General features: G+C 42.7%; 3 protein-coding genes and 1 pseudogene across 9 annotated transcripts in view; 2 read left to right on the plus strand and 2 right to left on the minus strand.

Annotated features, from left to right (window-relative positions):
* The window catches only part of LTBP2 (latent transforming growth factor beta binding protein 2), a 117359-nt gene extending 115748 nt beyond the window's left edge, over nt 1–1611 (plus strand). For all 5 annotated transcript variants that reach the window (XM_074392977.1, XM_039469456.2, XM_010335285.3 and 2 more), the window contains one exon: nt 331–1611. In XM_074392977.1, the coding sequence (XP_074249078.1) occupies nt 331–476 (146 nt within the window). In that variant the 3' untranslated portion in view covers nt 477–1611. The remainder of the gene's footprint in view (nt 1–330) is intronic.
* Nucleotides 1450–8010, minus strand: ISCA2 (iron-sulfur cluster assembly 2). Of its 3 annotated transcripts, none has more exons than XM_003924542.4 (4): nt 7892–8006; nt 7588–7690; nt 7350–7465; nt 1450–6916 (listed from the first exon to the last, which is right to left on the minus strand). In XM_003924542.4, the coding sequence occupies exons 1-4, from the start codon at nt 7960–7962 to the stop codon at nt 6742–6744; spliced, it is 465 nt and encodes a 154-aa protein (XP_003924591.1). In that variant the 5' UTR covers nt 7963–8006; the 3' UTR covers nt 1450–6741. The 3 variants fall into 3 exon arrangements, with proteins under 3 accessions (XP_003924591.1, XP_010333585.1, XP_010333584.1); XM_010335282.2 differs by having other exon boundaries at nt 6765–6916; nt 7336–7465; nt 7892–8008; XM_010335283.3 differs by lacking the exon at nt 7350–7465 and having other exon boundaries at nt 7892–8010.
* A 211-nt stretch (nt 8011–8221) lies between these two features.
* NPC2 (NPC intracellular cholesterol transporter 2) lies at nt 8222–22600 on the plus strand. The gene is made up of 5 exons (XM_003924543.3): nt 8222–8541; nt 15330–15437; nt 17142–17314; nt 21775–21852; nt 22261–22600. The coding sequence occupies exons 1-5, from the start codon at nt 8460–8462 to the stop codon at nt 22282–22284; spliced, it is 465 nt and encodes a 154-aa protein (XP_003924592.1). The 5' UTR covers nt 8222–8459; the 3' UTR covers nt 22285–22600.
* LOC101039988 (ras-related protein Rap-1A pseudogene) lies at nt 18597–19227 on the minus strand (annotated as a pseudogene).
* Nucleotides 22601–24508: the final 1908 nt, after the last annotated feature.

Below are 24508 nucleotides of genomic sequence, written 5' to 3' on the forward strand. Positions count from 1 at the left end.
TGCTGCCTCCTAGTGGGGCTGTCTGCGTCAGGCTGGGAGGGAAGAAAGCGCCAAAGCAAGGTCCAATTCTGTGCTTTAGAAAGCCCCTTCCATGCAGGTTCCCAGACAAAAGACAAGGACAAGAAAGCATGGTCTTGGGCACGGTATGAGCTCGCGGCCCTCTGCTTTGTCCTTGAGTTGCTTGGTTTTGGGAAGTGACTTCAGCGTCTGGCTGTCGCACTAGGATTTCACTCCAGGGCAGGGGCCAGGGCTTAGTAACCAGAGGGGTGGAGGCAGCCAGCAGAGGAACTTGGGCTCCCTACATCTCCTCTCTCCTTTGCTTCCTCTTAGATGTGAATGAGTGTGATGATCTGAATGGGCCTGCTGTGCTCTGTGCCCACGGTTACTGCGAGAACACGGAGGGCTCCTACCGCTGCCACTGCTCCACGGGTTATGTAGCCGAGGCAGGCCCCCCCCACTGCACTGCCAAGGAGTAGCAGTCAGGGGTCAGTGTGGCAACTATCTGGAAATGGCCTCCAGTCACAGGCAGGGGCCTTGAGGCTGATTTCCTAGCTGGGAAGACAGGCGTAGTCAGGCCAGAGGTTTCCAATCAGCCTTGCCTGCTTTCATCTCTCCCAGCTTAGCCTCTGGCTGTGAGCTTCGGTCACTGCCTCTGTGCCCTTGCTTGGCTCAAGCACCACCAATCGCTTTAATGCTTCAGCCACTGCATGAGGCCCTGTTCACCACCTGTCCTGGCCTTGCTATGGGATGCTTACCAAAGGATGGCCCTCATCCACCCTCCCAAGATGTGCAAGCATGAAAGGCCCCATGGCCTCACACTGCAGACACCCCTTTCCAGCCACTATCCACCATCATCCTGATGATCCCACAACTAGGACAGAGGCTACATCTGCTCTGTGAAGGTCCTTCAGAATCTGTGGAGCAAGAAAGGATTTGGGAAAACTTGGGGACTGACTCCAGTGTCCCCTCCCAAGAACCATCACCACCACTCAGCCAATCTGTTCTGGGCCCTGATTTTGCCACACCTCCATCCTGTAGCCCATTCTCTGGCCCCAAGGAGTGGCAGAAGATCCCTTCACTCAGACACGCAAGACTGATAGTAGCTTGTTGAGTGTAAGAAACACAAACAAAGAAGAACAAAGAGCCTGAGAAAGCAGCAAGAGGACATGATGAAACGTTTGTGGAGTTGATGAGAAAGGGGAGCCAAGCCTTCATATGTCTAAAGAAAATATTCGGTAGCTAACATTCAAAATACACCCAGTGATAGCCCGTGTGCACCAGCAGCAAGGGCTGCCATGGGATCGCGTACCCATCTACAATGACCTCTATTACATAAACAGTGCTTCTTACAGGAAACAAACCTCTTCTAGACCCTCCTTTTGTGAAAACCAGTTTGATGTTCTAAAAGTTAAAAGTCTACTATTTGGTATGGTCTTCTTCAGAAGAAGCCAGATTTCCAATGTTGTTTTTCCCCTCTACTCAGAAGCACCTGCCCTTTTCCCTTCAGAAAACGACGGCAGGCAATCCTCTGAGTTTACAAGCAGAGACTCACTCCAACCCAAGCAAGCTGGGAGTTCAGAACCATGGTAGAATAAAGAAATGTACATATGGTCTCTTCTGTTCTTGTTTTTATTTCATATCAGACCAAATATCTTTACCATGTTGGCTAAGTCTAAATATTAGAGACGAGGCTGTGCCTACTCCCTGGCCAGCTCTGCTGATAGCCTATGATGGGTTCCAATGGGAAAAGACTCTTTACTATTGAAAGACAAGGAAAGCTCTGACTTTGCACTTCTCCGATGAATGGCAATGCAAACAAACAAGGCTCCATGTGACTGGAGCATAGAAGTGAATGCTGCTTTCTTAATTTAATCTGCCTTGTCCTACCTGCTCTTCTGATTGTTAGTCTCACATAACTTATTGAATGCTTGCTATGTGCCAGGCACTGTGCTGAGTGCTATACATACATTTCATTTAATTATCCAATGATCCTACTTACCATTGTTTATTCTCAATTTACAGGACAGGAAACTGAGACATAGAAAGCTTAATTTTCTCTAGGTTCCTATATTAATTGAGGTGTTTCCAGCAGACAAAAATAAATCACTCTTATGCATGTGAAAATATTCTTTCACTCATAATAAAAGAAATGCAACTTAAAACCATACTGAGATGCTTTTTTGAAATTGTCAAATTGGTAAAGATCAGAAAGCTTGTTAAGATGGCTAGCTGGCAAGCATGTGGGGAAATTGGCACTCTCATAATAGCTGATAGAAGTACATATTGAAGAGGACGGTATGGCAATGTCCTTCAAAATTATAAAAGACTAACTCTTTGATCCAGTAATTCCACTTCTAGAAACTTGATCTTCAGATCTATTTTCACCAGATATGAAAAGACATAGGTAAGAATTTATTACTGCATCATTTGTAATAGCAAAAGATTAGAAACAATTAATTGCTATGAAACCCTTTAAAAAGGTGTCTCTAAATGCCTTAAGATATCCAAAACAAATTGAGGGAAAAGGGAGGCTACATAACAGCGTGTAATATAACACTATTTGTCTAAAGAATGGGGAAAGAGAAGTGGTTGTCTGTTAATCCTTGCCACTCCACTTTATACCTTACCATTCAGAGACCATCTTACCATCCCCCAAATATATCCTGCTGGCACTATACCTTAACTGCTGTTCCCACCGCCCCTGCAACACTCCAAGCTTCGCCTTCCTGCCCAACCTTGAGATATTGCATGCATATATACATATTTCCTTTGTTTAAAACACAAACAGCCTACAATGCATGCTGTTCTGCACTTTGCTGGTTTTGTTTTTTTGGCTTTATACTTGCAAGTAGAGCTGCCTCATTCCATTTTATAGCCGTCTACTATTCTACTGAATGGATAAACCATAATTTATTTAATCAGTCCCTCACTAATAGACATTTCCATTGTTTCCTGTATTTTGCTATAAATAATGCTGCAATGAATATTCGTGTGCATATTTCACATTAATTTATGGGATTATATCTGCAGGATAAATTCTTAGAAACAACGGTGGTTTGTGGGGAGGGTGACAGGGTGGACAGGTTCAGGATTGGGAGACTTTTCACTGTATCTCCTTTTGTATTTTTTTGAATTTTGTACTATGTATCACCTATTCAAAAATAAATAAAATATTTTTAAATACAGTTGCTGGCCACAGATTGCTTAAATGCTCCCTCTCTTTCTATATTTATCTGACTAAAATTTACAATTAAAGCCAGGTGCTAATTATGTCCAAATTCCTTAATGAAAATTTGTTAGGCAGTCCTGTGGCATTTTTATGAAGAACAGCAAATAGGGATTTTAAAACAGCAATCATACACATCAGTGCTAGATATGAAGAAAAACGGAAGAGATTCCTTCCTTTCAGATAAACATGCAGTGAACAGTGTTAGGCCCTGCCCAAGGCCGGCTGCACACCATTAGCTTATGTCCAGATTTCCAGGGAGAGCTGTACCATCAGGATCAGTGCTGCCCACTTCCCTATACCAGGTTGATCCTGCAAAATGCCATCCCTATACTCTAATGCTTCATAACAAATGACAAAAGAACAGAGCTCAATTCTCAGAAGTTACAGAAAGAAGCAGCTCTTCCTGAACACCTACTTTAGTTGTCCTTCCTAATCTCTAACTTCTGAATTTCTTTTCCTATCCCTTGTAACCAGTCAACATTCCCACACAAAGAAACTACGGATGGGCCAGGCATGGTGGCTCGCACCTGTAATCCTGGCACTTTGGGAGGCTGAGGGGCGAGGATCGCTTGAGCGCAGGAGTTCAAGACTCCTGTGCAACATGGCAAAACCCCATCTCTACAAAAAACACAAAAATTAGCCTGACTGGTGGTGTGTACCTGTAGTCCCAGCTATTTTCGGGGGCTGAGGTGGGAGGATCATTTGCGCCTGGGAGGTAGAGGCTGCACCTCTGTACTCCCACCTGGGAGACAGAGTGAGACCCTGTCTCAAAAAAAAAAAAAGAAACTAAGAGTGGATGGGACACATAATTTATGCATCATTGGTCACTGTCATCACATAACTGAAGTATGATACCACAGTAAGATTTGGACATTGACCAGGAGACCATCTCTTTGAAAAACGACATAAAGATGATTCACAACATAAAGCAGATTCAGAGCTCCCTTGACTGGTTCTTTTGCCTCAGCACTGGCTTGCGTAAAAGGTTAGTGCCAATTCTGCAACAAATAGGCCTTGACAATCTCCCATCCAAAGAACAGGAAGGTATAAAATGTCCCAATTGAAACTGGAAGAGTACAAAGTTTTCCTAAATGAATGTGCAGTGAGCAGAATTTGTGAAAATGACCACTGGCTTTTACAGGCCACTAAGAAGAGGGCATCTGGTCAGAAAGGGCCTGCAGTAGATCCCTAACTAATTTTACCGTGTCCTATTTATTCCAAACTGCCCATGGCCCCCTGACGCTATCATTCCCCCATGTCCTGTTTTTAAGTCACCATCTTCCAATGGAAACTTCTTGCTGTTCCTTCTGGTTTCCCCATGAAGCTTTCTCAGTGTGAACTAACATGATTTTTCCCAAATCTGCCTTTTTTTTTTTTTCAAGCCAGAGTCTCACTCTACTGCCCAGGCTGAAGTGCAGTGGTGCAATCTAGACTCACTGCAACCTCTGCCTCCCAGGTTTAAGTGATTCTCCTGCCTCAGTCTCCTGAGTAGCTGGGATTACCGGCGCCTGACACCTGGCTAATTTTTGTATTTTTAGTAGAGTTGGGGTTTCATCATGTTGGCCAGGCTGGTCTCGAACTCCTGACTTCGGATATACGCCCACCTTGGCCTCCCAAAGTGCTGGGATTACAGGCACAAGCCACTGCATCCGTCCCCAAATCTGCCTTTTTCTAAACATAAAATTCCAATTCTCCCATTAACAGTAGATACTCACATATAAGCTTCTGTATCCTAAGGGACCCTGTTTCTGTCTAGTGGACCACTGTAATTTGGTTGATTCAGCAACAGAAGCTGTTCTGCTTGTGCTCAAGAGTTTCAAAACCACCAAATCAATCAATAACCCACAAAAATATTCTGAAAGAATAGGTTCTAATGTTTAAAATGTAGCAAAAATTTTTAAAGCAGGATGAAAAAAACAGGTAGTCCAAACTGAAAACCTTATCAGGCACAGATATTGGCGGCACCGTCTTGGTCATGTGTGTACAAAGATGCTCTCATGGTATGCTGCTTTCTGCCTCCTTCCATGGGCACTAAGAAATGTGCTCAGGTTTCTGAGTGTCCCCTTCTTTCCTCTAATGGCATGATAGGTTTGTTTTCTCTAAATCTGAGGTTTTGCCATGTTGGAAATGTATCTAAGTTTCTGTCTCACATATTTTCTAAACTCTATTTCCATTTTTTCATAGTAAATTCTTACTAAATAACCTTAATTCCAAACCAGTGCAGAAGTGCAAGTCTTTGCTATAACAAATTTCTAGGCTTCCAAGCAAAAGTTGGATTTAACCAATAACTCTTCCAGAATCAACTTGGTTGTAGTCTCTCCAATATCAGTATTAATAAATCATTCGGTGTGGTGATGGCAGTGGATTCTTTTTCTTTCATTGTCTGTCCCCACAGCTCCGACACACTGTTAATAGGATTATTTCAAGCTCCAAAGTCTATTTAAGTGCCACACCTACACAAGTACTTTAATTCACGAGAATTTGCGATTTTAAAAGGTTTCTGTTTGGTGACCCTAAAGTAGAGTTGCCAAGGTCAGCAAATAAAAATACAGGACGCCTGAATTTGAATTTCAAATAATAAATAATTTTTAATATATGCAATATTTGAGACATACTCATACTTAGAAATTGTTTACCTGAAATTCAAATGTAACTGGGCATCCTACATTTCATCTGGTAACCCAATCTAAAAAATAATCCCTAAGAATCTATTACTTATAACAATAAAGGGATCACTTCTTGCTGTGCATGAGACCAGAGCCATTTTACAACAGAAGGCAGGTGAAGCAACATATCCTAAAAAGATCCAGTCATTAAATTGTCATAGAATCTTAAAAAGTCTGTATGAGTAGGGAGGCTATTCTTGAAATAATTCAGTAGTAGTGAAGGTTTGGTCCAAGTTTTCTGGGTAATGCGCTCTTGGTTTTATGACTCCTAGCAGATCCATGAGTATGACAGTAAAATGTATTTGTCCTATCAAATAGGAAGTGGTGAATGGGCTGCACAGACAATAAAGATAAGTCAAGTGGCACGTTCTGGCAGGGTGGAATGAAAAAGAGAACATTTACCTTTCTCATCCTCTAATAACTGGTGTCCAAGCTACCCAATCTGTGACACTGATCCACAACACAATAAGGACTTTCTTTAAAATAAAGCTTTTATACATAGCTATCCACATATGTACAAGCAGCTCTTAAGGCCAGAGAAGTTCATTCCAAATTTTAGAGCCGAAGAGGCTCTACAGATTACATGGAGTTTCAACCAGTGATTAAATCTGAGGTAACAGCATCTGAGGCTCAGCCTTAGCACTGAGAGGGGTTGGAGGGGAAAATTAAGTCAAGAGTAAAATCTTCACGTTTTGAAAATAACAGTGGCAAAACACAACATTCCTGGACTGCGGGGAAATAAAATTGAGAGGGGCATGATTAGAAGGAAACCTCTAGAATTCTACTAATTCCAAGTTCCTCAAATGGGTACAATTGGTGACAATCTCAGGGTCACCTGTCATAGCATCAAAGTTTGACAGAGAAGGATGACCCACAGGAGCAGCCTTGCTGTGCCTGAGGATTGTTCAACACTTGAAATGAGCTTCGGATCAGTTCTTGGCTGAAGTCCACCTGGGCCCCTTTCACGAAGGCCAAGCTATCAGAGTCAACCACCACTCTTGCCCCACCCTGTTCAAATACTCTGAAAAGACAAGAGGAAAGCATTAATGAGTATCACAAACACCACAAAAGTCACCCGAGACCAGAGGTGCACATCATCTGTTTTCTAAAATACAGAGGGAGCTTCCCGATTATCTCTAATAGGTGCTGATTTTCTTTGAGGCAAAATAATTCAACGGAATAGATACTGGGAACCGTTTAGGGACTTAGGCCTAGAATCTAGCCTGGCCTGACTTTCCACCGACTACCCAGTGGACCTGGGCAGGCCAGTTTTCCTCCTATAACTTAGTTATTTTGATTCAGGACAACAAACCTTTACTGCATCCTCACTGCGAGACAGGCGGTGTTAACCATTCCAGGTAAACCCTTTACATTTGTAATAAAAGTGCACCTTAAATAGGAGACACTTTTATCCCTCCCGTACCTCCTCTGGGGACCCACCCCTTCCTGCTTGCCTGTCGTCGGGGTTGATAACTGTATCCAGTGAAAATTTGTATTGGAATCCGGAGCATCCACCTCCCTCCACCTGTAGCCTGAGGAATTCTGACCCTTCGGTGATTTCCAAAAGCCTCTGAAATGTAGGAAGGGGGATCAAGAATGCCGGGCAAGGGGAGTTAAAGGGCTGGGTGAAGAGCAGTTCCCGCTGCTCCGGCCAATCGCCTGGGTACCGCCGCCCCGCGCCCGGCCTCCCACCTGGACGCAGCTGTCCGTGAGGCGGATCTGCCCTTCGCCGGCCTCGGGGCTGGAGGACGACGCTTCCCGACGCGCCGGGAGTACCAGGGAGGCCGCAAGGAGCCTGCGCGCAAGGGAGGAGGGTGAGCCCGGGGGCAGGAACACCTAGCCACCCTCGACCTGGAGCGCCTAACGCTAAGCCTGGTGACCCCAACCTGGACGGCCTCCCACAAAACCCTCACCTCCCCCACAGGCCTTAGTTTCCCATTTGTCTTACAGGTGCAGAACCAAACACCCTTTCCAGGTGCCTTTCTAGTCTTCGTACCTGCCCTTCGGCCAGTGAGTGACGGCTCTCTGCGTCGCGGCCGTTAGAGACAACCCCCGGGCAGCAGCCATCTTCCTCTACAAGCTCCGCCCCTCGCGTCTGCTCTGTTTCTCACCCGGGGCCTCGGGAGGCGGGGAGAACGAACAGGCGGCCGGGACCTCACGGAGGCCCCGCCCCCAACATGTCTATTGGATACTGCAGGAGGAGAAGGGGTCTGATTGGTTAGAAATGCTCCCGACGGCGGCAGCGGGGACGCACCCATAAAGTCGGGGAGGAGCTCTAAAGGGAAGGAACGGGCAGGGGAGTAGCTAGGCGGGTGAGGCGGAGGTGGGTCCCGGCGGGCCTGGCCTGTGAGGGGACGGCATGGGCGGAGACTACCGGCTTCTGGGCCCGACTGGGCCGGAGCTGGCTCCCCCGAGCCGGAGGCGGGGCGCGGGCGGGCGTCAGCCACGGTTACTGGTGACAGGTCGCCTGACTAGGCTCCTCCCCGGGCCCGCCCTCACAGGTTTGTCTTGTGACCGCGGGCGGCTGCCGCTTCTTCCCCGAGCTTGGAACTTCGTTATCCGCGATGAGTTTCCCGGCCGCTGCATTCCTGCTCTTGGCGTTCAGCGCAGCCGCTCAGGCCGAACCAGTGCAGTTCAAGGACTGCGGTGAGCCCCGGGCCCGCCCCGAGGTTCCCGCGCCCTCTGCGGAAGCCCCCGTCGGACCCTCGCGCTGAGACCCCCCCGGGCTGGGTTGGGCGGGTCCCTCGGGCGGCCAGGCTCAGCCCTGGACCCTAACTGGAGTGGGCTGGGTGGGGGGAGAAGGCGCCGGGCTTCATGAAACCGGACCACACACAACTTTTGTCTTTTTCCTTAGAACACGTGTTTTGGAGTTTCTGAAACTCCAGGAGGGGGGCCTTTTGCTGAAGTTTCCTAAAGTTTGTAGGGCAGACAACAGAAGGGCTGTATCCAGGGCCGGTGGAGGAGTGGCTCACAGAACTTCTTTTTATTTATGCTTTGGAATCCCACCTCCCCCTTCTAACTCCCTTTGCTTTTCTTTTAATTTCCCTTTTGCTGATAAGTCAAAAGTCAATTTCCCTTTTTCATCATTTATTGTTATAAATAACACTTCCTTTGGGCTAGCTATGGAATCTTGTGATTCTTAATCAGTTTTTCCTTGTATAAATTTCATTGTGTCTCTAATCACAGCTTGTGACACATAACTCCCTCTCGCCGCTGTGGTTGGAATCTTTGTTGGAATATACAACAGTGGTAGAAATTCTGAGTGCCTTCATTGAGTCGAGTCTATAGAATTGTCGGAACAGAACCCGAGCAATTTTGTTCAGAGGTGGAGGTGGAGAAATGCAACTATCAATGAAAGAGGCATGAAACCGATTTGTAAGATCTGTGAGTGGAAAGGAAGCACGGAGATCATATAGTGAATCATTGAATTCCAGGGATATTGGGTAGCCTACCTAAAGTCACGCAGCAGAATGGGAAACCAGAGTAAGTGTGACTGCCCAATGGGTTCACCTTGCTCACTGCCCTTGACAGAGCCGATTTATCAAGACAGGGGATTTGCAATGCGAAAACGCAGAGCTGGCTGTGAGGGAGACCGGAGTTTTATTGTTACTCAAATCAGTCTCCCCGAGCATTCGGGGACCAGAGTTTTTTATTTTATTTTTTATAATGGTTCTTTTATTGCTTCTAGTATCAAGATTATTGAGAAGTCAAATGAAGCTATGCTGACTTTATGATTCAAAAATTATCTTCCAAACACTTAACGATTATAATTTACGATAAATAACAAAGAAAGCAAACCTTTTGTAATATGACTTTCAGTAGAGTTTTTAAGGATAATTTGGCCAGTATGGGCTCGGAAAGTGGGGAGTGCTGATTGGTCGGGTTGCAGATAAAATTATAGGGGGTCGAAGTCAGTTCTTCTTGCTGACTTCTGGGTGGTGTAATTTGCTGCATCGGAATGCAGGGTCTGCAAAGTATCTCAAGCACTGACCTTAGGTTTTGCGATAGTGATACTATTACCGGGAGCAGTTTGGGGATGTTCAGACTTTTGCAGCCAGAGGTTGCACGGCCCCTAGATCATGATATCTATCCTTGTAGCTAATCTCTTAGTCCTGCAAAGGTAGACTTGTCCCCAGGCAAGACTTGTCCCCCCTTTTCCTTTTTCAGGAAAGGGCTATTATCCATTTCCTTTCAGAGTTGAAACTATAAATTCCTCTCCAAAGCTAATTCAGCCTACACCCAGGAATGAACAAAGACAGTTTTGCGGTTAGAAGGAAGATGGGGTAGGTTAGATCTGATTTTTTTTTTCCTGACATAATTTCCTCAGTTATGATTTTTGCAAAGGCGATTTCATAAGTTTGCTGCTTTATATCCAGTGCCCAGGTAATAGTAACTGCTCAATGAAATGTGTTGAAAACATAGATGGAATTATTTTAGATGGAATTACTTTTTCCCCTATGTCATAACAATTCATGTTGAGGCAAAAGCAAAGTTGGGGATTAGGGGACAGGATTGATTAAGGAATAGACTGCTGGCCTACTAACACTTAAATGCCATTGATTCAGGAGACTGGCACTTGAAAGCTATTATCACTTCCAATTACTGGCTTTCCCTTCATTGAACTTAGTGGCCGGCATGTGGATGAGGAAACTCTTAATTTTAATAACTCATTCCATCCTCACAAGCTACCTTACAGAAGAAGAAAGTGAAGCACATAGAGTAACTTGCCCACATTGTCACACCCACTAAGTGGTAGGAAACGTGGATCTTTGTGAGCCACTTTGGGTTTCCAAAAAAAGAAGGAAAATAAATCCAGAAATTATTCTATCCATTTGTAAAAGCAGGAGTACACCCATGGGAAGAAGTTTTTAAAGGGAAGGAGGGTTTCAGCTGCAGATTTTTAATTTACTTTTGAATTGGGAAACATGATGTAAAAACTTCAGCGCCCACATCAAAAGATTTTTGTGTTCCACTCTACACCCACCTTCCCTGGGGTGGGATTTCTTCAAGTGAGAAATGGGGCTAAGCAAACTAGTTTCATAATGTTTGCAGGTTACAGCTGAGGAGTTTGTTCTATTGACACTGGAAGTCTAAGAACCTCTTGTCAGCAGAAAACTGGATGAAAGAGTTACAAGTACTACCCTTTACTTACTTCCTACTAGATTATGTAACCTAGCCTTGAAAGAAGCAGGTAGAAGCTGGACATTGAAAGCCTTAACATTAGTACTGATTTTCAATAGATTGTTGATTGAAGTTTGGGATTTTTTTTTTTTTTTTTTTTTTCTATTCACCAAAAATGGGTTGGAGTGGAAGAGAGTGCTTCTCAGACTGTTTTGGATGCTTAAGAGTGTATACAGTGTGAGAACTTTGCTATGATGGAGAAGCAGGCTGAGGGGTAAAGGATTGCAAGGTACTATTTACCGACCTAGCTGGAGCAGTGTTGGTCAATGTGATGATAGAGTTAAAGAGACTATTCTACCCAAGGGCAGCCACAGGCAGCAAAGAACATCTACTTGGATTTCTCAGTTCATCTCATTCTTTTATAGTACTGAGCTAATCTGGTGACTGACTGCATAGCAGATAAAGTACTCTCAACCTGCAGTTTGCCTCTGTCTTCATGCATTCTACTTTTGAGACAAAAAGTCCATCCTGTTGGCTGGAAACATAATGTCTATCCACGGAGTATATTTGAAGTAAAAGGCCAGCTTTTGTGTCAGAAGGGAACTTGCTAACCTACCCAGGAGGAGCTCCTCTAGATTAAATTCATGATGTGGTAATAATAATAAATATATATCACTGTATTCCAAACACTTATCTAAGATCCGTATTTATTTTAGCTCAGCTACTCTAGTGTCCCCAGAGAGGTTAATTATCTTGCCTTGAGACTATACAGTAAGTAGCAGAGATAGTGAGATTTCAAACCCAGGCATCAGGCACCAGAGTCTGCCTCTCAGCAATGATGGCTGAATGGCCAAACTGAACTTACCCTGTTACAGGCACTGTTACCAGGTAGTTCACTTCTATTCTGTCCCATTCAACTGCCCAGTCTCTGGGGCCTGGATGAGGAAATGGGATTTTTAAAGACTTTATTTAAACTTTTTTTGGTCAAGCATTTATTATATACAAATAGTACTTTTGTCCTTGGTTAGACTGAGATTAAACCAAAAAAAAAACCCACACACTTATTTTAGAGAACACAGGTTCCTAAAATCGAGTATACATCTGTAGATTGCAGATGTGTGCTTAAAATTGTTCTCATTGATAGTGGTATACAGTCACAGTTTGGAGACCACAGATTGGAGAGACACTAGAACGAGACTGAAAGATGGTGGGGAGAGGTAGGAACAGTTTTGGAGAGCCAGCCTCAAGATTCCACATGGAAATGGTAGCTGTATGATTTGAGTGATGGCTTGTGCCACATGTGTGCTGCTTTAAATCTGGTGTTGAGAAGGGAGGAAGGGTGAGGGTATGACTGTCCTGATACACCCCGCCCAGGATACAGAGCAGGGGAGCTGGCTCTGTGTACTTCATCATTTGGTCAGTTCTCCTTTACCTATCAAATATGAAGAGTTTTTAGTTCGGAGATTTATAGAGAGTGTCTAGCGTTACTCTTCAGTGCTTTATTCTCTTCTATTAAAGACTCTCGAGCTATACCTAGTTTATGAATCATAAATCAGTCTTTGAAACTGCTTGGAAAAAACAGGTAAGCAGATGAATCCTATTTCTTTTTTTAAAAGTTTTTTAATTTTTAAAAACTTTTTCTCCCCAGTGGATGTCTGGAGGAAAAAAAAGAAAAAAGAAAAACCTTTATTTGTTTTGAGACTTCCCAGGGATAAATCCTGTTTTTGACTCTTTCTAGTACCTTCCTACATCTTACCCTTATTTTTTAAACATATGCAGCATTTGCAGATATATCATTCCAGCAGCTATGTAGACCTTGGCCAAGTAAATATTTCGGAGGAAATGAAACCCAGACTCAGGTAGCAGTATTCTTCTTTAACACAGCTGGCACTTCTGCCATCTTGGCTGTGTGAGTCAGCACTGTTTGGAGTTAAGTTTAACTTGTGCCCTAAGCTTGTGTTGAAACTATAAAGACCTTAACCTCTGTCGTCCTCTTCAATCCCCTTGATTCTTGGAAAAATCCAAGTCTTAACAACTGTAGTCAAGATTTAAGGCACTTCATGTTGTTTTTGGAGCCAGAATAGTTCATGACTCATAAGTGGGCCTTAAAGAACAGGACTAAATAATTGAAGAAACTGCAGAAGTGCAGTGGAAATGGTGCAGTTCCCAGCTCAGAAGTGGAAGGTAGTTCCTCTCTTAAGGGTCATTCTTAGTTCAGAGGTGAGGTAGTTCTTCTGTTTAGGGTCATTCCTCTATTAAGTGTTAAGTGGTAGTTCCTCTTAAATTCCATAGTCCACTTACTTGGAAGTAAGTAGGCTTCTGGAATCAGCCTCTTTGGTTTTTTATTTTATTTTATTTTATTTTTTGTTATGGTGTCTGCTCTGTTGCCCAGGCTGGAGTGCAGTGGTGCAATCTCAACTCACTACAGCCTCTGCCTCCTGAGTTCAAGCGATTCTCCTGCCTCAGCCTCCTTTGTTGCTGGGATGACAGGCGTGTGCCACCACACCCGGCTAATTTCTGTATTTTTAGTAGAGACAGGGTTTTGCCATGTTGGCCAGGCTGGTCTTGAACTCCTGACCTCAGGAGATCCACCTGCCTCAACCTCCCAAAGTGCTGGGATTACAGGCATGAGCCACTGTGCCCAGCCAAATCAGCCTAATTTTAAAAGCCAAGACTGGATATTCTGATACTTTGCATTGTTTCATCCATCCCTTTAATAGTACTGCTTATTTCTCTAGGAAGTCAGGTTGGGGTGAAAAAATGAAGAGATTTCAAGAAGGCAAAAACTGGGCAAAGGATTTACCAGAAGTTTAAGGGAAAAGGTACAAAATCTGGATAGAAGATATTAATCACTGAAAATCACAGAGGATATAGGGGTTGAACCTCTAAGATAGAAAGAGAATCATGGTGAGGGGCAAAGAGGTGATGCTGAATTCAGAAACCTGAAAAGTTGAGTTTGAGCCTGGATTTTTATCCAGAGTCCTCAAGTTGTTATCAGATGGGAATTTCCTTGAGGTATCTTCCATTCGTCACCATGGCTATGTATTTAAAGCTTCCTAGCTTCCTTCAGGTTCCAGTGACAAGGGCTTCCAAGTCAGGCCCATCCATTGAGTCCTGGATCTGCCCCTTCCAGGCAATTTGACCTTGGACAAGTCTCAGTAATCTTTGCTCTTCTGGCTTCTAACCCCTAAAACCAGGGTGATAAAACCCATTGTTGTGAGATGTTTTCTTTCAGATGCCTCTGTTTTCCTTCATCCTTGCTACTCAAGGTACAATTTCCATAGGGTCTAAAAATGAATGATTCAGAAACTAAAAACTCTTGAAGCCACATTCAAGAAAGGTTCAGTCTGTTCTGGGATCTGGCAGACTTTCCAACCAATAGTAACAGACTCCCTAAATCAGTGTTTGCACTGTAGAACTTGGGGTAGAAAGATGGTATAAGTCATTTCTGGTCTTCCTCCTCGGAGGTTCAGGTTCTAGGTTTGCTTTCTAGCTATTTCTGCATAAAGTACGGCTTTTGGCCATGTGCAGTGGCTCACACCTGTAATCCCAGCACTTTGGGAAGCTGAGGCAGGCAAATTGCTTGAGCCCAGGAGTTTGAGATCAGTCTGGGCAACGTGGTAAAACCCTGTCCCTGTAAAACACAAAAATTAGCCAGGTGTGGTGGTGCGTGCCTATTGTTCCAGCTACTTGGGAAGATGAGGCAGGAGGATCACTTGATCCTGGGAAAGTTGAAGCTGCAATGAACTGAGATTGTGCCACTGCATCCAGCTTGGGTGACAGAGACCTTGTCTCAAAAAAAAAAAAAAAAGTCCAGTTTTTCCGGTCGTGAACAACTTTCATCAAATTTACATTCTAATCTATGTACTAGAAAAAGAAAGGGAAAATGGAATATCTGAATCAAAAGGAAGGTTGAAGCAAACATTTTCAAGGTTTAGGTTAAAACCGTGACCCTTACCATTAAGAATGCAAGACAAGACTCTAGAAACATTTGGAGTTTCTCCAAATAATATGATCTTTAATATAATCATTTATGGATATAGTCTCAATATTATTTAGTTTGACAAATATTAACTTTCTCTTGGTCAGAACACCAGCTAGCTTCTTTATCATCTGAATTAGAGGCTATGATTTCAGCAGCAAGATGACTTCTAATTGGGCATTATTTTTAAAGGTTCCATCCTGGGAAGCAGTCCAAGGAGAACGAGTTCACCCTAACTGGGAGAGCAGAGCACCTTCCCATTTGGTAGTGGACAGTCTAGCTGGTTTACTTCTCCTCCTATTCTCCTATTCAATTCATTTTTCTTTTGCAGGTTCTGTGGATGGAGTTATAAAGGAAGTGAATGTGAGCCCATGCCCCACTCAGCCGTGCCAACTAAGCAAAGGACAGTCATACAGTGTCAATGTCACCTTCACCAGCAGTGCGTAAAATGACTCTTACCTCAAATTCATGTTAAAGCATAACCTAAATATCAAATGTTGGAATGAGTGTGAGAATGGAGGGGAGGGGGATTGGCAGTCACAAATTCTATGACTTCTTTTGCAACTCGTGCAAAGCTGGGATTCATTGTGCCCTTGGACAACCTTTTCATACAGGGTCGATGGCTCCCAGATTCCCTTTAAGCAAACAGGGAGATGTCCATGTGTCTCAGGTTAGAGAAAACAGCTTGGCTTTTATCTGTCATGTCTTGACCCATATTGTATACCAGGCTTTGATGGAAATGTCAGCTCTGTTTAGCTACAGACTGCAGAGTGTTAGTATGGACCTTAATTCTGCAAGCTTTAGAACTCCTCCAAATTGTTATTTTAAGCAGTAATATCTTTCAGCTATTAAGTCTACATTACACCTGAAAATAAAGGTGCAATTAATACTTAACAGCCTCCTTAAGATTTAGGGAACCCACTGGGGACCCAAGAAACAGCCAAGAAATCTGAGCTTTCTTCAGTAATATTCCAGAAATATTATTGGAACTTGTTGCTTTCTTGTACCACATGACTTTGAGCTTGGTAAGAATCTAGACAAATGTAAAATCTTTATTCCTAAGGAGGGCATCTTCCTTTAATCCTTTCCTCATTTTCTGTACTGTAAAACTAGACTAGACAGTCTAATAAGAAACCTCAAAGTTCCTGTTATCATTTGTTCATAAGCCTAAAGACAGCTCTAAGTACTAGCTCCCTATTTTCTCTCTGGACTATAAACAAAACAAACAAACAAAAAAGCCTTTTAAACAAGTCATCCCCAACCCAGACAGAAAGACACAGAACCAATTTTCTGGATCTCCAAAATACCCTAATAGCTCATAAATCTGATTGCCCTAATTTTATACCTTTATTCCTCCTGGCCATCTTGTGATGTGGACGGTAAAGTTTATGAAGAAATGCATGTCTTTCTGATCTTACCCAATTTCTTTCTTTTTTTTTTTTGAGACGGAGTCTCACTCTGTCACCCAGGCTTTAGTGCAGTAGTGCGATCTTGGCTCACTGCAACCTCTGCCTCCTGGGCTCAAGTGATTCTCCCATCTCAGCCTCCTGAGCAGCTGGGATTATAGGCATGCAGCACCCAGCTAATTTTTGTATTTTTAGTAGAGACAGGGTTTCTCCATGTTGGCCAGGCTGGTCTCAGACTCCTGACCTCATGTGATCCACCCACCTCAGCCTCCCAAAATGCTGGGATTACAGGCATGAGCTATTGCACCCAGGCTAATCTAACCCAATTTATAAAGGGTTACCTCTTTCACTGTTGTTACAGACCATGACATTCAAGACACACAATATACTTTGACAGAAGCTGATATAAATAGCAAACAAAGTTTACTGCCGAAAATCAGTGGCCTCGTTGGATAAGGTTATTTATCCAGGTATCTCTGATTCTCCTAAGAAACTATGAAGGGCCATGAAAAACAAGGTTAAGAGCAAAGAAAACAACTGCTGATTGCTTTTTTTTTTTTTTTTTTTTTTGCATAATTAGGTTTGGAGTAAATGCTTGCACTGTGCTAATACCAAGCACAACTACAGAGAGAAATAGGCCCTAAGAATCTGTTGCTTGTGATTATTTCTGAATTTTCGATTTAGAGTTTGAAAATAGGTTGTTTTCTTTGCATCTGATTCTCTCTTTTTTCTCTTAGATACTCAATCTAAAAGCAGCAAGGCCGTGGTGCATGGCATCCTGATGGGCGTCCCAGTTCCCTTTCCCATTCCTGAGTCTGATGGCTGTAAGAGTGGCATTAACTGCCCCATCCAAAAAGACAAGACCTATAGCTACCTGAATAAACTACCAGTGAAAAGTGAATATCCCTCTGTAAGTGATACCATTGTTGAGCACACGAGAGGGCTTGGGTTAGAGATCAGAGGGCAGCGGGCAAGAAGCAGAGACAGGGTAAAGGGCTCCTTATCTCTATGATAAAGAAGCGGAAGCCTGAGAGACAGGAAATAGCTGGGAGCGTTAGGTGTCAGGAGGTAGGGCAGATGTTTTTCTCTGTGTCTCTTCATTCTTTCACTATGACCTGATGGCCTCCCATGCATCAGCTGCTCCCACACCTCATCCTGCTCCGAGCCAGGTGGAAGGGAGGGTGGCTTCTCCCATGGGGACCCATTATGCCTGGGCATAATGATGCCATTTTTTTTTTTCAAAAATGTACTAAAATTTAATCATCCATAACAGCTGTAATTTAATCTGTCATTAAAACACAAGAAGCAATATTAGAGTTGGTTTAGTATATTGTATATTTTAGCTTTGAAAGCCATAGAACTGTTATCTCAGGGTTTTTTTTTCCCTGTAAGAGACCCCATTTCTCCAAAGCATTATGCACAATTTTAATTAGAATATAATGACAGATAATATTCCATAATTTTTTTTTTTTTTTTTTTGAAACAGAGTCTCACTCTGTATCCCAGGCTGGAGTGCAGTGGCGAAATCTCGGCTCACTGCAGTCTCTGCCTTTCTGGTTCTGGTTTAAGCAATTCTCCTGCCTCAGCCTTAGGAGTAGCTGGGATTACAGGCACATGCCACCATACCCAGCTAATTTTTGTATTTTTAGTAGAGTTGGGGTTTCACCATGTTGGCCAGGCTGGTCTTGAACTCCTGACCTCGTGATTTGCCCACCTCAGCCTCCCAAAGTGCTGAGATTATAGGCGTGAGCCACTGCGCGTGGCCGACATTCCATAATTTTTAAAATATAAAATGAAGTCAGTGACTCAAAAAAGTTATCTGCTGCAATGAGTTTGAGGGGACATCCTAATCAATATCATTATAGATATAAAGTATAATGGTTCAACATTATCATGCTTGATAGGGAGGAATCATGATAAAAACGTCAATATGAAATCATCTGACTATAGTAGCAAATATCTAACATTTGAAATGCATCCATGCTCTTTTGCATAATCATATTAGAGCCAAGTATATTTTCATATCTATCATGTCTTATTTTCCAAGAGATGTACACAGAGCAATTTTTTTTCTCCAGGGAACTTGTGCAAACCAATATAAGATCTAAATTTTTCCCATAATATATAAAATAGGAGAAGCCTCTTCAGATGTATTTTTTGAAGTCTGGAGTGCTGGCATTTTCCAGTTAGGCAATAGTTCTCCATTCCTGCAACCTGGCTGAGAGCTGCTGCTGACTATGGGCCTAGAGCAGCAGGCGTGATTTCTTTTTAAGCTTCTTCTTTTCCATTGGTGTTTTTCTATTTATCTGTCTGACTAGGTCATAAACTATCTCATTAACATTGATCTTTGACTTTGCAGAAGATCCTAAAATGGCACAGTTACACCACCGTCTTGCTAAATTCTGACCCTGTTCTTTGCCAACTACTCGCTTATCTTCCAGGTCACATTTATTGCCAACAAAAATCATTGGAACATCTTCTGTGTCCCTAACCAGTAAAATCTGTTCCCTGTAAGTCATTAAATGTGGACTGAGCTGTAATAGAATATGATACTGCAAAACCTAGGGCATTCTTCATATACAAATCCCTCATTACCGTGAATTGCTCTGTCCCTGCAGTATCTAGGATTTTAAGCGTACACTGTTGGCAATCAATTTCAACTTGCTTTCTGTAGGGATCTTCTATCGTTGGGTCATATTTTTCCACAAAAATTCCCTGAACAAACTGAACCATCAGAGCAGACTTCCCAATGCCTCCTGAACCAAGGACCACTACCTTGTACTCATGCATGATGTGGTCTGTTTAAATAATGACGATCCCCCAGTCTGGGTGCCGCCGCCGCCTTCTCCTCCCCTCCCACTCCCACTTCTCCCCCTCCTCCTCCCCCTCCTCCTTCCCCTTCTCCTCCTCCCCATGTTCCTTCCCCTGCTCTCCACTGTGGCTCCTGCTCCAGCTCTACAGTAACAGCCGATGCCATTTTTATATACCATATTTCATTTGGTTCTCATGACCATCCTATGTAGAGATTATTTTATCTCTATTTTACAGCTGAAGAAATTGGAGCCTCTGAGGTCATGCAATATGAACAGAGTCCACTCCACAAAGAAGTAGTACAGCCCAGGTTTTGAGCTGGGTCTTATAACTCCAAAGCTTGTACAATGTTAAAAGATTTTAGCCAGGTACCAAACAGTTAAAGATCCAAATTATCTTAACATTGTCATTAGAAAATCCTGGTTTCTCCATTAATCTCTTAACAAAACAACAGAGCAGCAGTTTGGTAGCTCCATGGCAGAGCGGTAGCTTTTTCCACCCTCCTTCCTCCCCTCCAATCCCCACCTTCACTTCCGACCCACCCCTGCTGTATCTACCTCTTTTTCTACCAAGCACTTGTAAGGTAGATCCTGCTGGAGTGGACCTGTATTAAAGATATGAATTTTGGTAAGAATAGAGGAAATAAAGCCTTTTTCCGTGAAGAAAAAGAGCCACATTTCTTGAAAGGAAATCAACTAGAAGTTAGGAGCAATATCTGGCCATTTATTTTCTAGGAAAGGTAAGTAATTAAAGGACATTCTAAAGAGCCTCAAATATAGGGTGTCTCTGCTGAAGGGATGTTGGAGGCCTTAGAGGTGAGGGACAGATTTATAGATGAATTTGCAGAGTACCCATATAACCATGGGCATGTTTGAACCTCAGTTACGTATGCAGTGACTAGTCAGAGCCTGATATGTAGTAGATACTTAATATATGGTAATTATTGTCTGTTAAATGAACTACATTTAATCTGAAAAACAGTTCAAACTCTTTAAGCACTAAATGAAGCAGCAGTTAATATATACTAGTCTGGAAAAACTCACAAGTTTCAAGAACTTGAGGATCATTGCCACTCAAATGTTCCATTGTGAAGAAACGTTACAGTATAAAAGAGAAGTAGTAACTAGTGATAAGTAAGCTAATGTCCACATAAGAAAGGACCTGCAGAGTGTCAGTGAGTTATTAAGAATTGGAAGGGACGGCTCACATGGTATGAATGTAACAAGTCAAGGCAGGAATTTCTGATAGAGTACATTATTCAAAGCAGTTTAAGGGCGTTAACTGAAAGTATATTGCTACAAAGGTTTGTCATCCTTAAAACGATTCATACAGCTACAGACTTCTCTGAGCCATCCTTTGTGCTTTGACATTCCCATTTCTAGCTAACAAGAAAGTTTCCTTATACCTAAGAATCTAATTTTTTTTTTACTCTCTGCTCTTCATGGGTACATTGGAGAAAAGCTGGATCAGATTGCCAAATACATGAGAAATTGGCCGGGCGCAGTGGCTCAAGCCTGTAATCCCAGCACTTTGGGAGGCCGAGGCGGGTGGATCATGAGGTCAAGAGATTGGGACCATCCTGGTCAACACGGTGAAACCCCGTCTCTATTAAAAATTAAAAAAAAAAAAAAAATTAGCTGGGCATGGTGGCGCGTACCTGTAATCCCAACTACTCGGGAGGCTGAGGCAGGAGAATTGCCTGAACCCAGGAGGCAGAGGCTGCAGTGAGCCGAGATCGCGCCATTGCACTCCAGCCTGGGTAACAAGAGGGAAACTCCGTCTCACCAAAAAAAAAAAAAAAAAAGAAAAAAAAAAATGAGAAATTGCTTAAATGCAAAATTATTCATGTAAGCCTTCATGTGTTAGTTCATTTGCACTGCTATCAAGGAATACCTAAGAGTGGGTAACTTACAAAGAAAAGAGGTTTGATCAGCTTGTGGTTCTGCAAGCTGTACATGAAGCATAGTGCCAGCATCTGCTTCTGGTGAGGCCTCAGGAAGCCTGCTGTTATGACAGAAGGCAAAGCGGAGCCAGCGTGTTGCATGGCCAGCACTGGAGCAACAAAGAAAAGAGGGAGGTCCCAGATTCTTTTAAACAGCTAGATCTCGTGTGAACTAAGTGAGAACTCACTCATCGCCAAGGGGATGGTGCTAAGCCATTCATGGAGGGATTCGCCTCCATGATCCAATACCTCCCACTAGGCCCACCTCCAACATTGGAGGTCACATTTCAACATGAAATTTCAAAGGGACAAATATCCAAACTATATCACTTCATTTATGTGCCATTGATCTAAGAAAAGAATGCTTTCGAAATTACATTTGATAAATTAACCGAGTTAGTATATGGTACTGCTAGCATCAAATTGTAAGTATAATTTCGTTCAGTCTCTTAAGGCCGTAGGCTGTGCCTCCATGCTAAGCAGCCTTCATGATTTAAGAAAAAAAGTATGAGGAGTTAGGAAGTTTGCTACTACATCTAGGATTTATAGTTAAGCCAATTATGGATAGAGGTCAAGTCCTATTTTCATTTTTCTCAATTATTTTTCTCTTTCTCCAGATAAAACTGGTGGTGGAATGGCAACTTCAGGATGATGCAAACCAAAGTCTCTTCTGCTGGGAAATCCCAGTACAGATCGTATGTCTCTCTGGGGTTGAGAGGGCATGGGTGGAGGGAGGAAAGAATTGGAGGATAAATCACACCTGAAACTAAATCAGTGCCTAAGGTGAAAGGAATTTCAAGACTGCTGTTTTATGTCTCTCAGCCTGTAAAAGCGTCAAAGACCCTATTTCCTGAGAGCTCAGAACTGTTGCCTTTGTAATATCCTTTGTAAAAAAGGTTGAAGGAAAGAAGAGAGAGTGGGACTATAGGGATTGATTTAACTGTCTTCGTTGGTTTTTGCTATTAGAATAAGGAAGGTCCAGCCAGACAGGACCTGAGGGAGGTTGCTTAGGGATGTCTAATAACTTGCCCTAGGGTTATTGCCCTCACAATGGAGGAAAGGTTCCAAAACGCTTCCATTGAGCTGGAACATTACATCCACAGGTTACTCATCAAGTGCCTCATTGAGTTCAGTGCATCTGGCCAACGAGTCTGCTGACTCTTGACAGCACCTTCAGCTCTGCTGCTTCAACAACAGTGACCTGCTCTCCAATGGTATCCAGTGATTTCGTTGAAGAGGAGGTGCTCTGTGGGAGAAACTCAGCTCTGGATGGCTGGTTGTCAGGGGCTGTCTTATGTTTCTTTTTCTATCTTAGGTGGTTTTCATTAAATGTAGCACTTGGTTAACAGATGTTTAATTTTCTTTTTTTTAACATGTGGCCTCTTTCTACACCTGGAAGTGTACCCTTGAATAAATAAAAACTCGTTTGTCTTGTCTTCTGCATGTGGGCTGTGGTCTTCTGCTCTTTCAGAGTACGTCCTGCTAGAACCATGGAAGTCAGTCTCCCAGTTCCATGGTCCCAGAGTGCACTGAAGATGTGACTTTTTCAGAAACTTTTTTTCCCTCCTTTTTGCCCAGTAAGACCATATCTGTTTTATATGAAATGGCCTTGTTTTGCTTTATTTTACACAGTCTTATACTACCAAGCGCTTGAAAGAAGCAGTGAACGTAAACATCACCTGGTTGAATAATAGTGCCTGAAAGGTTGAAGGAACTGAATTTGGTGGGGAGGGCAGGTAGGAGAGTAGTGGGGTTAGGGATTACAGGTTAGGATGAGGCATGGTGATCTTTTGGGAACCCTCTGCCATGAAGAAAGCATACAAGCTTAAAGATGAAATATGAAGTTGTAGCAAGTAGTGGCTACATTAAGTCTTGGAGTTTCCTACCCTTAAAGTACAAGTACAATCATAGGTATATATTTTTCCATCTATTTTGAGTCGGTATACTAGCAGTCAGCTCTTAGATAGCCAGGGATTACAACCCCATTTGCAATTGAGTTGAATAACTTGGATCTTAGGTCATCTATTATTAGGTCAGGGCAAAAGGAAGGAACATTCATACAAAGTGCTTGTGAGCAAATAATTGATTTGATCCAGTTATTTTTATCCCACTAATTTTTACTAGACCCTTGTATTTCTTTGGCCTGTGAGTTTCCCAGGGAAACCACCAGGGGACAGTGATGGATCAGGAATAAGGTTATCAACAGCTAAGCTTTCCTAGTTCATGCCAAGAGCCAAACAACCACTGTACTTTTTAGCTACGATCTTGTATATCCCGTCACAGTGAGTCTAGAGTGACAGTCCACCCTGTCTCCCATACTAGACTTTAGGTGATTCAGAATTGTGGAAATTCTTGGGCTGTTAACTGTTGTACAGCCTCTGTCCTCGTACTGCGTTTGGTTGAATCCTCATGCCACCAATTAACAGGACTACCAGTGTGATCTTGAAATCACTTCATCTCTCTGTGTGTCAGTTTCCTTATCTGTTAAAAAGGACTAATAATAATAGGGCTGTGAAGACTAAATTAGATGAGGCATGTAACACACTTAGAATGACCCTGGCATATAATATATACTCTAAATGTTAGCTGTCACTCTAGGAGACAGACATTGTTCTTTGTCTAGAAATAGCAGGAAAATCAGAAGCTTCCATCTGAAATGTGATGTCTCCTCAGAAGGACGAGGCTATCCTCTGTGCACAGAAACTTTCTGAGAGTCCTAGAAAAGCTCAATTAATCATGTGTCCACCATCTCCTTATTCCCAGAAGATTTCTCATGCCATGTAGCTCCTTTGAAGTTAACAGCAACCTGCCCTGTCTGTACACTCCTCTGCCCTCGTGTTAAAAGAAGACAGGACCCACACTACCGTGCAAAATGAGTACTTGCCTGTAGCTAGGAACAGTGCCTACTTCAGGGAAAATTAATTTGATACAACTGACTAGTTGAGTGTTAAACTACTTTGGAAATACTTCACATATCTAAGTCACAGAAAAATCTAAAATATATTTTTCTTTCCTCCACTTATTCTTCAAATATAAAACAATGTTTTAATATCATATCTTTCATTATTTATACCATGCATTATTTGTGAAAATTTGTTCTTAGGGACAAAATCTTACTCTTTTTATGTGTAAAGCAGGAGTAGACATAATACATAAACAGATACATATTATATATGTGGCATTAAAATTTGATGTGGTTGTTGATTAGTATTAAAAGGTCTACAAAAACTCCTTTAAGGAATGATAATGAAAAGGGTGGGGAAGCACTAAAGACAAAGAGTATACATAGATATTTTGGAAATCAAAATTAAAAAGCATTTCAGCTAGCATATATCCTTCTGTCAGAGCAAA

Source organism: Saimiri boliviensis, chromosome 2 (assembly GCF_048565385.1).
Source record: "Saimiri boliviensis isolate mSaiBol1 chromosome 2, mSaiBol1.pri, whole genome shotgun sequence".
NCBI classification, from domain to species: Eukaryota; Metazoa; Chordata; class Mammalia; order Primates; family Cebidae; genus Saimiri; species Saimiri boliviensis.

Bases quoted from the DNA above. Each gene is read 5' to 3' on its own strand.
- ISCA2 (XM_003924542.4), bottom strand. From the start codon at position 7,962: ATGGCTGCTGCCCGGGGGTTGTCTCTAACGGCCGCGACGCAGAGAGCC. The intron at 7,466-7,587 runs GTGGGAGGCCGG...CCTACATTTCAG, and splicing joins TCACGGACAGCTGCGTCCAG to AGGCTTTTGGAAATCACCGA. The intron at 6,917-7,349 runs GCAAGCAGGAAG...TTGTCTTTTCAG, and splicing joins GTTATCAACCCCGACGACAG to AGTATTTGAACAGGGTGGGG.
- NPC2 (XM_003924543.3), top strand. From the start codon at position 8,460: ATGAGTTTCCCGGCCGCTGCATTCCTGCTCTTGGCGTTCAGCGCAGCC. The intron at 8,542-15,329 runs GTGAGCCCCGGG...TTTCTTTTGCAG, and splicing joins AGTGCAGTTCAAGGACTGCG to GTTCTGTGGATGGAGTTATA. The intron at 21,853-22,260 runs GTATGTCTCTCT...TTACATCCACAG, and splicing joins GGGAAATCCCAGTACAGATC to GTTACTCATCAAGTGCCTCA.